At 38.2% G+C, this 17,394-nt stretch overlaps 1 protein-coding gene across 8 annotated transcripts in view; it reads right to left on the bottom strand.

Annotated features, from left to right (window-relative positions):
- Sorbs2 (sorbin and SH3 domain containing 2) overlaps positions 1-17,394 on the bottom strand; it is a 197,031-nt gene that overhangs the window by 77,864 nt on the left and 101,773 nt on the right. For 5 of the 8 annotated variants that reach the window (XM_055593643.1, XM_055593637.1, XM_055593639.1 and 2 more), the window contains exons 3-6: positions 11,662-11,711; positions 6,135-6,227; positions 2,246-2,272; positions 1,863-1,987 (exon numbers count right to left, since the gene is read on the bottom strand). In XM_055593643.1, coding sequence (XP_055449618.1) covers positions 1,863-1,987; positions 2,246-2,272; positions 6,135-6,227; positions 11,662-11,671 — 255 coding nt within the window. In that variant the 5' untranslated portion in view covers positions 11,672-11,711. The remainder of the gene's footprint in view (positions 1-1,862; positions 1,988-2,245; positions 2,273-6,134; positions 6,228-11,661; positions 11,712-17,394) is intronic. The other 3 variants (XM_055593636.1, XM_055593642.1, XM_055593638.1) reach the window with 2 other exon arrangements.

Raw genomic sequence — 17,394 nt, 5'->3', positions numbered from 1 at the left:
ATGGCTTACTGGTCATGTTTTAGTGAAAATGAAGGTCAGTTTACAAAATAATAAATAACGTCTTGCAATTAAGAGAAAGCATATTTTGATTGAGAATTATGGTCTTAAGAGAGGCTATGTTTTTAAATAAGGGCCTGGCTTCCATAGGTCTGACATAAAAAAATAGGTCTTTGGTACCTGGAAGTACCAAAGGATACATTAAGGATACATGTGGTTTGCAGTGTCTAAGTAACAACTTGTCTATCAATGGTTTTCAAGAAAAGCTTAGAAAGAAGAAACCTTTAGGACATGATTTTTGTAGGGAAGTTCTCTGTGCATATATTTAAATAAAGAGGTACAAAGAAATTGACTGAGTTCAGCCAGTAAGGTTTGAAATGGTTTCTTTCTCCTTTCCCTTCCTGCTTAGAAACTAAGAAAGCATTAGGTTCAATACGAAGCTCAGACTCAAGGGGTTAGGATCTCTGCGATTGAAGCACACGGAAGAGATTGGCAAATATAATGTACCGCTGGGGACTGACAGGTCATGGCATCGGCAGACGTTTGTCTATCTTGCTGAAGAGGCATCTTTGCAGTCTCTGGAGGAAGCTCAGGGAACTGTTTGTGGCTTTCAGGATCGTTGCCTGAATGGGGAGCTATCTGAATGGAAAGAGATGCTGTGTGTGTGTTAGGTCCTGGGGTAGGTGTTGGTGAGCAAGACCTTTTCAGCAACGATGGGCCATCTGTGGGCTGGGAAAACTGTGGTGTATTAAAGGAGAAAGTACTCCCTAGGTCTGGGTTATGGGTTAGTTTCAAGGTGGAAATGCTTCGAGTTTGAGAATCTTGCATGTAGTCTTCTTGTAGAAATGGGGCGTTGGTGTCTCCATATGGTGTGGGACCAGAGCCGGAGGTTGGCGGTAGTGGATTAGTGATTTTCTGTGTGTATGACACAGTTGTGTTGGACTCCTCAGAATACACTATTGTCTGGTTAGAATCTTCACTAGAATGCATAGTTCCCTGGAGAGGTTTGAGGTTAGTAAAGTCCTCGGTGCCATTTGTTACTAATGGGTCTAAAACGTCACCCTGTGTTTGACTAGTTATCAAGGACCTACAAGAGCTCTCTTTTCTGGTTGGAGGAAGGGGTGCCTAGACAGCCGAAGGTGTTCAGAAAGAGAAATGATATAGAAGAAAAAATAGGAAGTCCAAGTTAGTCATGAGAGGCATATAGTCAAAGCTGCCCTGAAGAAATCTGTATATACTATGCCCTAAGCAGGCTAGACTGAATGGTCACTTTCCATCCTATGAGAATATTTTGTATCTTGTTATTAATATTTTTTCACAGGTTGGAAAACATGTTTCATTTTAGAATATATTACAAAGACACTGCTTCCATCTGCAGTTTTAAAAGTTATGCTAAAGGCAAAATGCGCTATCTCGTCATATTTGTAGACCTGGAGGTCTATGGTTCATTTAGTCACATGGTTTTTAGAACATTTTGCATGCGCTGTTTTGCTGACATCTCAGAAGCTCGGCATCTGCCTCACCCATATTCATTCAACACATGGTATATCACCAAACTCTCCAGCCCCGAAATCTAAACCATCAGCTGCCCGAGCTTCAAGAATCTCAAACATTACGCTGGAAGCTGGCCTATTTTTAGAAGCTTCACCAGAGAGTAGAGACTAAAACAACAACAACAATAACAAAAATCTACCTGTTTTGACCTTAAAACTCATGCCCTGTGTTGTACATGTCAGCACGACAGGCAGAGCAAATAGAAAAGGCAGAAACATTTAAAATCTAGGACGATAGGAATGAGGTCCCGGGGAGGATGAGAAAACAGAGGCCTGGGAACCAGACACACAGCAAGCACTGGGCTGCCTTACCTGGGTTGCTGATCTTTTGTCTTGCAGGTTTGGTCGAACGCTTCTAAAGCCTTTTGCTGCAAGAGAGGAATACGTGGCATCTCCGTTCAGTGCCTCTGGATTTCGAGCATTGTAAGATCTCCAAGCTTTTATTAAGGGAAAACAAATCGGACACAGAAACATCTACGTTCACTTGAAAATTTTTTTTTTTTTTTTGGTGTGCTAGAAAATTGATTTTTTTTTTCTAAAATCAAAGTGGTCTTGACACAACTGTGATTTAATGTGCGTAACAACGTATGAGATTTAAATTTAACACGAATTCAACAATGTGGCTATGGATATGTAAAAGGAAAAAAAGTCCTTGGAGCAAGCACAACCGCTATTCACAATATGTTTTTCTGTACCTGAGTCCGGAGACTGAGAATCACGTCCTGAAAGAAAAGCAATATGGAAATTAATGCCAGCGTGAAACAGACCCAACACTCCTGGAGAGAGACTCGGCAGCAAACCGCATGCATTGTGTTTGCCGATGTTAGCTCAGTCCTAAAGCACCTTCCGTGTAGTAATGAGAGGTCTGGGCCCGGTGTTAATCTCAACGGGCTTATCCTTTGTTAGCTATCTGCAGTCTATAACTGGAGCACGTATCAAACACTAATTTTCAGCCGTAATAATATTGCAACCATGTAATTTTAAGCGTATCATGGCCCAAGATGGATATAGGAATTCTGAACATAGAATTAAGGGATTGAAAAGAATCTGGTTTGCAAACAATGAGTGCTTTTTAGAACATTAAAGTAAGCCACCAGATCTGTAGCTGGCCGAAGCTCACCTGTAACTGACTGTATTTAACTGCTACACTAGGTAGTGACTAATGTTTCAGTAGCTGCTTTTTTCCCCCTCACTTTTACAAAGACAGATGTATCTTTTACACCAGGTAATATTTTCATATTGTTCTCTGGAATTAAAATTTTTTTATTGTCCCTTCAAAGTCTTTGTTTATGCAAACATGGAAGTTGTTACAGTATATTATTCCATTGTCTTTTGGCTCATAAGCTGTGGAAAATAAATCATAGTAAGTAAGTTGCTTTTGGTACAAAACCAATTTTTTTAAACCACAAACTAGTGGCCAATTGTCTCAGAACTTTATATTTAAGAACCTCTTATACGGCCATCTGAGGGAATCAGTTTGTACTGTTTGGGTCCATTGGTTTCTTGATCATGGAAAGCATCATAGGGGTCCTTTAGTTTCACTGCTGTCCAGTTCCTGCACTCCTTTTACACGTCCCTGGGACCATTAATAAGTTGTTACTAGCCAGTGACTCTTTGTTTTCCTCCCAAATGCCTTGGGAATATCATTTTAGAATTTATGCATATATGTTTGGTTTGATGACCAGTGGGTTGAGAAAAAAAGTTTGTTTTTAATTTTTTAAGATAAAATATTTAAGATGGATTTCTCTTTCTCTTTTTTTTCCCAATTAAGGGAAGAAAAAAAAAAATGTGACTTAGCCCAGAGTTGCCTGGAACAACTCCAGCCCAGGTGAGTTATAGAAAGGAACAAATTCTCATTCAGAACATATGATCATCAGCTGGAGTAAAAGATAAGTACAATCGAGTAATCCAGTAAAAATCCAGTATTTGTGGAAATACTCATGACATATTTTCTTGGTTCTATACCTAGAGTTTAATGGGGCCTGGAGTTAAAGAGACAATGGCATCTCTACAGAGAAAACCAATGTTGTTTAGTGCACACCACCTTCAGAATTACGTTTGGGGGGCACTGAAGGAAATAGATGACCTGAAAACTGTGGTGCTACCCCCTGCAGACAAAAAGAACAAATCTGGAGATGTGAGAAAGGGCAGTGGATAGGGAGGCAGCATCAAAACATGCTGTATTGTAGCTGTTTGCCTCGAGAACAGGAATGTTACTTTACACTTGGTTTGATAAGGCTACGCTTGAAAAGAAAGACATGAAATGCGTGCTGGGGGAGGAGCAATAGGGGCCATGTTTGTGGTGGTGCCAGGGATGTCGATGAGGTTGGGAAGAAAGGGTGTGTTGAATTCATTTGAAAACACTTGGAAGACCGATCCTCTGAGAGTTTCTAGATGGCCAGCTCTGTTTATTCACAGTAGTGACCACATTATGGGGTTACAGACCCCGAGAAACATCAAGGGGGAGAAGCAGAGGACAGTTTACCTACACTCACCCATGGGTTACTGAGCATGGTAAACTCTATGGACCATCCCACAAAGGAAATGTCAAGATGACACTTGAGTTGATGAGTTTAGCATATATCTCAATAAATATTCAATTCTCTGGTGATGTTGAAAAATACATTTCCTTCCACATAATTTCTTGTAAAGGCTGCTACACAATGATCCTGGGCATAAAGGATCCTGATTATTATTAATTTTTTCCTTTAAAATGTACTTAAAATTTCTTTGAAGATTTTATGTGTCAATATATGCAAGAGAAATATTCTTTTAAAGTTAAATCCAAAATTTAAGGAACTGCTAAAGATCTTATTTCTAGGGACAAAATGAAGGCAATAGATAGTTATTGATCACATTGCTGAATTTTATTTCATCAACCAACCTTCCTTCCTGTCCCTTTCCCTTGGGTACAAGGAATTGAACCGAAAGCCTAGTACATGTGAGCTAAGCATTTTACCACCGAGCTACATCTCATCTCTAACTCTGATTCGATTATTTAGAGACAGCGTGCCCGTTTTGCCTTAAACTTGCTGGATGGTCCAGGTAGTCTTGAACTCTAAGTAGCTGGGGTCATCGGCCAATGCCATCAGGACTGGTTCAGCTTATTTTTCTATTTTGACTGTGAAACATTTAGTCTTTTCCCAACGACTTGGATGGTGTGGAATTTGCTTGTAGGACAGTTTTTACTCTCTCAAATGTGACCTGTAGTTCAAGCCAGTGCCATCCTTTGTGGGTTGCTTTTTTATAAGCAATAACAAATAGGAATTGCCAATGTGGGGAGTGCGTAGTGGTGATACACACTCTGCAGTGTGTATTGGTGATAACATCAGAGGTTTCACTTGGTTGAAATGTCAAGGAAATTCGTGGTTCAGGCTTTTCCAATTATACGATGTACCTGACTGTTACTTGCTCTTCCCATCACTGTCATGTATCTAATGCATCTAGATAAGTAAGTCTGTATAGCTTTTGTAGTACCTTTTTCTATTCATACGTGCATGAAGAGACACATACAGAGTGATTTTTAAACCCAAATAAGATTATATTACATGCATTGCAATTTGTTCTTTGTAAAGAAATATGAGATTCCCAACTTGACATTTAAACTTGGACTTTGAAATCCATTTGTGAGTTGGAGAATAAGGTGCATGGCACCTTTAAAAGTTTTTTTTTTCCTTTAATAAAGTTGAGTAGGGCCATCCTTAGTACCAACTGACCACTTTACATGTGTTTATAGAAGACTGAACCACTGAGTGAGAATTTGAGTTATTTAGAGACTCCATCCCTTTCTTCCTCCTGTTATATTTATAACTACTCTTATAAATAAAAACCAAGGAAACCCTAGGCTTCCACATCAACCAATTAGCTAACTAGTTACCAAGGGGCTTTGGATACTCCTGTAAGGGTCCAGGGACAGCCTAACCTCCAGTTGATCTTCCAAAGTTGCGGACTCTCTCCAGATAAAGTTTGTGCCTTAAGTAAAGGTAAGTCACTTAATAAAAAGAGAACCACCTCAGAGGATACTGAAATATCACATCCCCAGTTGCTTTCTGGAGTACATTTTTATCGGTGGGTTCATGTTAATCTAAATTGATCGAGATTTTGATATGTTATAAAGTATGTATGAGACAGATACGGGAAGGTCTGTTTTATGTTTGCAATCTTTGGAGACGAGCCAAGTTAATAAAGATCCACTTCAATCAAGTCTCTTTTTCTAACCCTAAATTCTCAAAGGAACCGATGATATCTTAATAAAGTATCACATTACCTTAACTGATAAGACAACAAAAACGTAAATAGTTATTAACGTTTGCAGTTAACATATTTTTGGCAAGTGACTGATGTTTTTAATTATATTTTTAAATGTTTGTTGTTTTAAACAAGGTATCAGTTTCCTTTGGCTTTTTATTTTTAGAACAAAACTAGAAAGGATAGAAGCTATTCTCGGGATTAGAAAAAAAAATAAGACCCTGTGGGGGACTTGAAAGGCATTTAGAGCCTTTGTACACACCCCAACGTGACGATTCTGGAAAGAAGTAAGGTGACACCATTCAAGTATGGCACTGTGCGTTAGTGAGGTTATACCTGCAGCCAATAGGTTTGGAGAACTTTGAACTCTCTTCACAGATGTTAACGTGACAGACATGGCGGCACGTTTGCGAGCACACCCACCGCTATCTGGAAGCAAAAAAATGATATAGCAGAGGCCAAGGCCACAGAGACAGCACATGCGAGGTCATGCATTTTAAGTGAGATGTGTCAGACATTCACAAGAAAGACGAACAGCTGAGCATTAGTAATCGTGGGATACACCTGCAAGTTTTACTCCCACCCCGAAACTAGGAGAGACACTGACACAAAAGTGAAACAACAACAACAACAACACACACACAAGGGTTGTGCTCAGAGATAGACTTTAGTTGCTATCTCTAAATGCTTTAGAATGGAACAGTTTTAAATGAAATCATGCTTTAAAATGGAATAAAAGGTTTTACATTTAATGTTCAACATTGGTTATTTAATAAAATTCCAGATATAGAGCTCAGCATTTGTTTACATGACTTGTATTGAATGCGCACTAAGTCTAGAAACAGCACAGCTAGCTTTTGGAGTTATGGGTTAACTGCATTTCATCCTATAGTGCCATGTTATAACATGCATTTATGCAAATAATTTAAATTTACTTTATTTTTACTTGTGATTCCTAACCATAATCAGGGATGAGTTGTCTTGATTGGATAATTGAATTTTCAATTTTTCAATTGACATATACTTCATATATGACCTGTGTATACAGGTCGTAGAGAAACATATAGTGTTATGCAATTTCATGTCTTCTCACAGTTATGAAATAGCTATTCTAGTTGAAATCAAGACCAACACTGACATACACATTATTGAAATGAGCATATTATTAAAAACAAATTGCTCTTATTTTTTTAATTATGTGTCTGATGTAATCTATCTACCTATCTATATATATACTAAGAAAATTAAAATGTGAAGTGAAATATGTTCAAATGCATCAGACGTTTTCTATGCTATGAGAAGTTGAGACTTCTAAATTTGGAAGACAGGACTGCAAGATTGAAAGGTTAGAGTTCTATTTCTGAATAGACTCTGATTCTGCGCCCACATTCTTTGGTAATATAGCATGTGCAATAAATAGTTTTCCATCTTTGCCCTGCTCATCAAATCAAAACAACCTCAGTTCTCTTTTCGAAAGTGAACATACACAAAATCAATTGCATAACCAACAATATAAGAATATAATTGTGAGTAGCACAAGGAAAGCAACTTGTCACATACTTTCCTTATTCTTTACTTTATAGGGTAAATATCCAGTCTATTAAGCAAACATAAAAGAACAGAGATTTAATAAATATAGCTTAAATCGTGAGTTAATTATTGGTAAAAGTCATAAAGAGTGAGGCCAATGAACTACAAAATTGGTATAACTTTTCTAATATATAATCTAATTTAAGATTAGATTTTTTTAATTCAGAAACCACCAAACAGGAAACCTGCATTGAAACGTGAAATGAAAATAAACTAAATGAATAAAACCCTACAGCTAGGAGCTAAAAGAGAAAGACATCAATGGTAGAAAATTACAACCTTCAACAGAACACCAGTAGCTATTTTCAATTTGCTAAAATCCCGTGAGAGACGAGGTGTGTGGGAAAATGTACAAAGCCATGAAATGTAACCGAAGATCCCGTCACTGCTGGCTGGTCTACAAGGGCTGGGCAGTCAAGGATGTTTACAGTGATGTCACGCTTAGAAGGACTTTACTTTCATGTTCTTGTAGCTGTTAGAATTTGAAAATGAACAGAGGTGAAAATATTGCATCCCAGAATGAGAAGGGCCAGGGGCGTGACTAAAGTACAGCATGTTCAAGCCGCGTGCTGAGATGCCCTGCACCACCTCTGCCAAGCTACAGGACTGTTGAGGAGTGTTGAAAAAAACTGAGAAAATATCAGGGCATTGGAAGGAATATTAGAATGAAGCATTCAGTTTTGACATTATAGGTTATTATACTGATTTTGATTACACTGTATTTCTAAAAGCCGGATTGCGGGTGGTTGCTATGTTGGAAAGCAAACTCTCTATGAAAGTCATTTTGGATCAGTGAACAAGAGTGGTTATGTACAATTTCATTTCATGGCCTGAGAAGTCTCCCAGCGCATGAAAGGCACATATATACCACTATTAAGTAATTTGGGTTACAGTGGAAGTAAATTACTATTTTCTTTCAATTCACACGTATTATTTTGTCAGATGACTTTTCCATTGTCAGGACATAAATACTCATTATATTGTTTGCACCAAACTGCATACTAAATAGAATTATTAGATACTTGATTTGGGCTTAGACACAACATGAAAAAAAAATACTCAGACATTGTCACCATTAGACAAAGAAGTATGGATATCTTTAGGCTTAAGTAAATGGGAGACTTTGTGCTAACACTTATTAAAGGGCTTATTTTTAAAAACAGGTTTTTTTTTTTTTGAAATTGGTATGACAGACAAGCCATTATAAATTAACATTCTCTTTCTATTTATATGTTGGTAATTTGTGTTATTGTTTGAAAATGTTTTTAAGGACTCAAGATGAGAATGCTGTCTCTGACTTTCCTTATTCTTTACAGAGAATGCTGTCTCTGTCTCTGTCTCATCCTCAAGAGCCTAGTGCTGGTTTCACCCTCACAGTGAACTATATTCATGAACTACAGTCTCCCATTGAGCTTTAAGGAGTCCTGTTTCCACTGCTAGAAAACACGTAAGCCTATGGATTACTGAATTATCACTCCCTCTTTTAATGATAGTGAATTCTCATGCATTAAAGAGTAATGAGTCACAGTTGCTATGAGTGGAGATAGGACATAGCTTAGACATGCTCAAATGAAACTCACTCTCCTCGGATAGTTTGTTATGTATTTGCTTACGAGCAAAGATTATATATAAACGAAAGTTTAGACTGTAGTGACTGGCAAATAGGCTTTTGCTTACCTGTATGTGACATGTATATGTGTATGTGTGAACTGTCCATGTGGGTGAACACAACTATGTGTATGCATCTGGAGGTCAGAGGTCAATGTTAAGAGTATCTTCATTTCTCCCTAATTCATATATATATATAGACAGGATCTTTCACTATGCTTGGAACACAATGACAAGGATTGGCTAGCCTAGCCAGGGAACTCCCAGGAGCCTTCTGACTCCTAGGACTGGCACTGAGGGTGCTCTCTTCTATACACAGCATTGTACCTGGGTGCTTGGGGTTAGAACTCAGGTGCCCATGACCAAGCAACAAGAACTTTAGTCATCTGAGCTACTGTCCTGGACCTGGCATGTAGAGTTTTAAGAAATATTATGTATCATTAACAATGGGCAGAGAGAAAAGGAAAGATTGATTCCTGAGTACCTAATAAATAAAATTGGCTCAGATTAATTTTGTTAATACAGTGACAATGATTTCAGTTTCCTAAATTGAGATGTGCCTATCTATCTTCTACCGTAATGTCATATAAATATTTGTCATCTATATTTTTTAAGTAGCATGTTTTTATAGCAACATTGTAACATTACTTTGGAATTTCAAACAAAGGGTTTTAGCTTACCATAGGTAAATTTATCTATGTAGGGAACTGGATTTCATGCATACTTGTGCCGATCTAGAGTCAAGATCACTCCTTACAAGTGAAAGGTTGTTATGGAGTTTTCTATTCATGCTCTCAAGCAGCAACTTGGTTGAGATACCCGAGAGTTAAACAGTTTTCCAATTCTCTGTTCCCACTTCATTATTAGGATGCAATTATAGGGATGGGAAGACCAATGGTTGAATATGCTGTATACAGCACAGAATGTTCACTATAATTATATATCTATCATAATAAGTTCATGGTAAATAGGACAATCCTATTTTGGTAAGCTCTGTGGAACTTAAATCTCCAAAGGAGATACCTCTGAACAGTGTATGAGCCCCACTTTTTCGTGTGGGCAGCCTTTTGGAGTGACTTAGAGTCATGCAACATGGATACTTAGAGTCCATTTTACATTGCACATGCCAAATGAAATAAGAGCCATCATTAGGCAGAGACTGAAAAAAAAAAAAGCAAACCCACCTGCAACTGCAAAACTGCCTGTACTTGGTTTTCTGTGAAGGTCACCACTTCTCTGTCCAGCACCCTGGTCTTGTCCTTTGCTCTAAACATCTATCTACACGTAGGCTCCACCCTCAGGAGCCAGCCAACGCAGTGTTCTCTGAGGCAGTCTGAGCAGGCTTCAGCTAAGAGGATGCCTTAGGGAGGTGGACCTGGCATGTGTCTCCACATTTGATCTAGGGATTAAATACTGGTTCTTACCAGCCAGTGGTTAATCCTTCTTTTAGACACTTTGATACAAGGAGCTTGATGAGCAAGAATGTTCTAGGATTCCTTTCTGCTCTGTTATGGAGTGGCTGGCTAAACCAATTTTGCCGCCATCAGCCATGTCACAGTCACAGGATTTCATTGAGAGAGTTATTGTCTTTAATCACTGCATGTGAGTATACCATGTTTGATACTTTTGAGGCAATGAGGGCGAAGATAAATTTATAGGTCCGCTGTAGAAAAACAATGATGTTTTCATATATACACATATATATACATACATACATACATACATATGTATATATATGTATGTATATATATATATGTATAAAGCATGTGTTTATAAACCATTTTGCAACTAAAATGTATATAACGTGGTTCAGAGGCATTTGTGTTAAAATATTTAGGGATACTTTGTGCAAGTTTAAAAAGAACATGCTATGGCTTTATGCATATTGTGATGAAGAAGAATTGAGCTCATTTTGGGTGAGGTTTTGGCATTCTGTCTGTTCACTTTGTCAACATAAACAGTTTGTAAAATGGAAAAGTTTAACTACTTTTCACCAGAGCAACTTGCCTTTGAGCCTAATGTATTTTAAGCAAGAGATTCAGACATGTAAATACAATTTCAAACAACTTTAAAAATTAGTCAAAAAAAATACAACCAGAGAGGGCTGACATCATGGCTTAGTTGGCAAAGGGCTTTCATACACATGTGAAAGCTCCCACTTGCTCCTCAGGACCTATATTTGAAAAGCTGGGTACAATAGAATGTGTTTATAATTGCAATCCTGGAGATCCAGAGACAGGACTCATGGGGCAGCTAGCCTAGCCTGACCGCAGAATTCCAGGCCAAATGAAAGAACCTGCTTCAATAAACAGGGAAGGTTAAAAAACAAGGAATGATACTGAAATTTAAACTTTGGTCTACACACACATACACACACACACACACGACACATAGCCCCTATTTGAAAACACACACACACACATACATACATTCAGAAGAAGAAAATATATAACAAAAGATAAGTAATGGCAGATAACAAAAACGAATCCTACTTTAGGCTACAGTATTCGGACGTAATGATAGAGCAATGTAACTCTCCACATGCCCAGAAATTCAGCATTACATTCATGATCAATACAGCACTATGTTAATGTAGGACCAAGGTGACTTTAAAAGAGCAAAATTAAAGAGTTTTTTTTTTTAAAAGCTAACAGAGGCAACATACCTGTATTCATTTTCACCTTGAAGGATTTGTTATTAAAGTCTTCAGTTTTCCTATAAGGAAAAAAAAAATAAAGTGATAAGGGTTTCTTCACTAGCACATGGGACAAAATGCTGTGAAAGTACTTTGGTTTCAGTGTGTCCGTAACAATGGCTTTCAACTTTCCTAATGTTGTGACCCTTTAATACAGTTTCCCATGTTGTGGCGACCTCAACCATCAAATTATTTTTGTTGCTGCTTCATAACTGTTATGAATTGTAATGTAAATATATCTGTTTTCTGAGGGCCCAAGGCAACCCCTGTGAAAGGCTCCATTTGATCCCCAATTGAGACCCTGACCTATAAAATAATACTTTATCATTAATTTTGCCTAAACCAAAGTACAATAAGGATGGCAGAATTTATAACTCCATTCAACTTGGGGTTCAAACATTTCTGTCTTATGATAATAAAGTTCGATTTTCATTTAGGGCGATCACTAATGTTTGAAAATAGACACCTCTTTTTTTTCCCCTCCTTTTTCTGTCTTTGTTTTCTTTCTTTGCTATGGACTATAACCGGTCTCATGCAAACCAAGCATGTGTTCTACCTAGTGAGTTATATATACAGCCTAAATTTCCATTTTAGAAATTGAGTTTCCATGCCTAACACATATGAGAACTTGTGATCCAAACTCAGTACACAAAAGACTCAAAAGAAGGAGTTTTTTTTGTTGTTGTTCTTTTGCTTTTTTGAGTGTTTGTTTTTACAACTATCCATCTCTGTTCTTTAACTCTACAAGGACAATTCATTGTTAAATATCTTTTCCAGAATTTCAAGGGGAAAAAAAGCTGGTATCTTGAATAAATTACCTTACACACGTGGACTAATTTTCACAGGCCAATATACTTTTAAGAAGCCATTGAGAGAAACCTTATCATAACACATGTTACCTTTTAACTTTAAGTGTATACAAGTAAAGCAGCACTTTTCTGGTCTCTTTAGCATTTTTTCTAGACCCCGGCATCTTTCTAAACTCTGGATTGGGCAGCCTCATTGCCTGTGGGGTAAGGATGCCGATGGACCCAAGGGAGAAGGCAGTGAGTGGTCTGTGCGGGAGCTTCGAGAATGTTCCTCCCGATGTATTTATTTTAATCTCTCAGGAGCAAAACTCTCAATATGTTCCCCTTACATGGACAAAATAAATGGAAAAGTTGCCTCAAGGGATGTCTGTGACCATGGCTGAGGCAACTTCTAAAACAAGAAGGGGTAAACAATCCGCAGAGCACGGGGCCTGTAAGGATATTTCCCAAACTCGACCTCACCGTTCCTCCTGGAAAAAGGCAATGTGTTATGCCAGACTGACTTTGGTTTTAATGGGGAATGAGGGAGGCAGTGTTCACATCAGAATACTGTTCACTAATGAAGAGAAGAGAACACCGCGGAAGGATAGCTAATTCTCAGAACACAAAAGCTGCCAGTGTCTAAAATGTGTCTTTTCACTGAGTAGGGAATTAATACCAACACGTATTATTATAATCCAATGTAGATATTTGCAAATTGCCGAACTCTCAGACAGCAGAGGGGGATTAGGCGGAACAAAGGAAGGCGCCACAAATCCTTAGGCCGTTCATTTTTAAAGTGATGTATCCTGTTACTTCTAAAGGTAATTTGTTAGTTTTTAACTTTATATTGTTTTAATTGTCAAAACATTAAATGACTAACTTCCTAATCGGGCAACACACATTGGAGTTTCTTAAAGACGAGCCTTGGTGTTTGCAAGCTGGAGAACAACCTGAAACCGAAGGCTTCTTGGGTGACTAATAAAAATGCATGATTCAGTGTCCTTGTTTGCTCAAAAGCCATTAACGATTCTACCACTGAGAACTCTTTAAGCAATTTAAGCTACAGAGAATTCAACCTCTTTTGTTCTGTTCTGAAAAAGTGTCTTTGATTGCACTTGCATAACAAGCACAGAATATTCTGGAAGACATCAAATTCCTGGAGTGTTTGCATGCTACTGGAAGAAGACAGCGCTTCAAGTATTTTCTTAAATTGGAATTGAACTAGGGCCAAGGCTATGACAATGGACCATAAAATATAAACCATTTACCCAAAGAAGGCAGTCAACAGAACAAAGAGCCTTGTATATTAACGGGTCAAAATAAGCCTTCATATGTTGTGCGGGGCCACATTTACTTAAATCAATTCTTTACAAAGTTGATAGACAAAAAGCAACATTATTGCAATTCAGGATATGCATGGGAATGAGTTTGTTTTACTTAGACATGGGACTAACTTTTGTTTCCAGTATGTGTGTGGCAATGGACTATGCTGTGCGATAATACTACAGCAGTGACATGACTTTCCATGTCAAGATCTTATTAATTGTACCCGACTATCTTTCCATTATTAATACCTCGTTATTGTTCTGTGTGCAAACAGAATACCTTTGTTTTCAACATGATAGAAAAATAGAGTACAACTTTTCTTTTAATTGGGGAAAGGTTTGATTATACCTGTATATCAACACAGACATAATTATGCTTGGATTTATTATTAAGTATTACTATTATTGTTATTAATCACCATCAGTCATACATACCACAGAAGGGCAGAAACAACATCTTTTCTCCATTTTACCTAAAGAGTTAAACTGGAGCTGAAATTTAAAGTGAGGCATGGCTCTAAATTTTTTCCCGTAGAAGAGTTTTATTCACCCAAATTGATGCTGCTATCTTCAAGTAATGTACTGGTGGTTTAAGTTTTATGTATTATGTCGAGGTAAGTACACAGATAGTCTACACAGTGGGGAAATGCTGTGGGGTGTTAATTGTTTAGCGTTGTGTTTAAAACACAAGGATGATCATGCGCTGCACAGAAAGGTTCCACAGCAGACTCCATCTTGCACTACGTCTGCTTTATGACATGGCCCCTCTTGTGCCACCCTTTCTGGTTAAAATGCCCTAAGAGATCCCTTTTTCTCTCCGTCTGTGGCATGATAAGTATTTAGAATTGCTAAATTAGTTCATGCCTCAATTACTTCTCAATTACAGCTGAATGGCTCAATTCTGGTTGACATCTAGCATTACTGAATATGTCAACATGCTGCTTTAAGATATTTACAAGAAAATGCCAATCAGTTCATTTTGTCCTTTACATTTCCCGAGTTTTGAAAACAAAACAAAACAAAAAAATACACCTCAACTCCCTTTCTGAATACTTCTGCTAAATCAGTTCCCCATATGAGACATCAACTCCTCTGCTTCCAAGTAGGTGGGTACAAAACTCATCACAGTAAGGGCAGGTTGTTCCCTGGATAAGAATGCCACCTCCCACTATAACTGAGCTAATGGACTTTGAGAATTGGCTCACGGTATTAAGAAGGCAAATTAGACATTGCAGTGGGGGGGGGGGTCAACAGATTCAACATCAGTTTTTAGGAATGAGGAGAAATAATTACAAACACCAAAGAATAAAAAGATCCTGGAAGCCACTAATGATTTTTTTAAAGCCGCATACATCATGCTTTTGAATCGTATTGAATTGCCTGATGCCTGGGAAAAAAAATTCTGAAACAAGATCATGGGTTGAAGGAATCCTGGGATTGTTCTTTTTGGGTTGTTGCCGTGTGAGCTACTCAAAGCACACATCCCTAAAGATGCACTGAAGAAAGAAGTCAGCAATAGGTAGGTAAGGCTGTCTGGTGTTTTCTCAGGGCTTCAACACCAGCATTAGGGATTGAAGTCGGTAATGACGCCAGTCAGTGTTGCCCACTGAGGAAATCTAGATTCAGTGAAACCAGTCATAAAAATTAGAGTGGGGAATAGCTGTAGAAGATCCCAATGTTAACCTTGGGCCCACATGGGCCAGTGTGCATAGCACACTGGTAAGCACGTGGGTATACATGCTTGTATGACTTATACCTACATACACCACCCCACACACATGAAGTCGGCCAGATACTCTAAATGAATTTTGATTTTATTTTGCACGGTCACATAAAGTATTGTTCCAGAATTTTACTTTCCCAGTGTCATTTACTTTTACAACCCTTACAGATCACTGGGAGATACCTCCAAATGCTTCAGTTGTACATTTCCCCCTAAGATAGCCATTTGTTCCATTTAGCAGTACCATTCTAGGAAAATTACATGGGCTTAGGTTACATAAATCAAAAGTAAAATGGATTCTTTATGAAAATAAAGATCCCCAAGGAGGCCATGGTGAATCAGGCACACAAAGAGATTATATAGAGTGCATTAGAATAGTCCAACAATATATTGACAGTGACCTGAATAGGGCTGGGAGGATGGTGCTGTGGTTAGAATACAGTTTGTATGTATCTATGTACACATACACAGACATAGACTCTGGCTACCCTGCATCACTTCAGTGAGTTCTGGGTCAGAGTACCTACAAATGTAGAGCCAGGAGGCAAAGTATCTTAGTGTTCAACGACTTTCTTCCCAGTTTTTAACCCCTCAACATTTTTCTCATTATTTAAACCCTATTGGCATCTGTACCCTATCCCAATCAAATACTGGATTATGAGGGGTTAGAGAAAGAACAAACTGTGAGAGGAACGTGTGATGGAAAAACCAACCTGGCTGATGAATAAAATGGGGCCTGTTAACATAGCACCACAGGCATATTCTAAGCCCAAGAGGGAATAATGGCTGCTTGTGGCAGATTCCCTTTCACCCAGCTCCTGTGAAAATCCATATGGAAAGAATTAGTCTGAGTTCCTAAGTCCAGGCCCGTGGCTATTGCTACTTTTTCTATGAAAACCCCAGACATTTTAAAAGTATGTTTCTTCTAAAGTACCTCAGTGGCAATGTTATATTACCAAATTATGATTGTAAAGTAATCCCACAGATTGCTAATTGACTGTTAAAGCCATAGTCACGTGTTTCTTCTGATTTAATACACCTGCTTCCTGAACACCTGAGAAAACATTTACATAACTTGGCAATGACAAGGTGTATTGTCCAGTCCTAGTATTATTATAGATGTGTGTCGAAAACCCATTTGTTACCTGGAATTTGAATTTTCATGAAGGATTAGTACAAAATTAATCTGATTCATTAGTTTTCATGTCTCAGTGTACTTCTTATTAAGTTTATTCAGCATGAAACTATATTCAGTTCCTTTGTATATATTTTACATTTGGTAAATTGGTTCATTGTAGAAAACCCAAAGAGGAAAACAATGGGTCAAATGTGGAGGAAAAAGCTGTGTGAAATGGCATATACTCACTTATAAGTGGATATTAGACATATAATATAGGATAATAATACTAAAATCTGTACACCCAAGGAAGCTAATCAAGAAGGAGGTCCCTGGTAAGATGCTCAATCTTCATTCAGAAAGGCAAATGAGATGGACATGGGAAGAGGAAGAAAACAGGGAACAGGTCAGGAGCTTATCACAGAGGGCCTTTGAAAGACTCTACCCAGCAGGGTATCAAAATATATGCTGAGACTCATAGCCAAACTTTGGGCATAGTGCAGGGAATCTTATGAAAGAAGGGGGAGACAGAAAGACCTGGAGGGAACAGGAGCTCTACAAGGAGACCAACAGAACCAAGAAATCTGGGCCCAGGAGTCTTTTCTGAGACTGATACTCCAAACAAGGTCTATTCATGGAGATAACCTAGAACCCCTGCACAGATGTGGCCCATGGCAGCTCAGGGTCCAAGAGGAATAATAGGAACAGGGACTGTCTCTGACATGAACTCATCTACTGGCTCTTTTA

This window comes from Psammomys obesus, unplaced genomic scaffold (assembly GCF_907164565.1).
Source record: "Psammomys obesus unplaced genomic scaffold, mPsaObe1.curated_primary_1811, whole genome shotgun sequence".
Lineage (NCBI taxonomy): Eukaryota > Metazoa > Chordata > Mammalia > Rodentia > Muridae > Psammomys > Psammomys obesus.
This window is presented reverse-complemented; position numbering and strand designations above follow the sequence as displayed.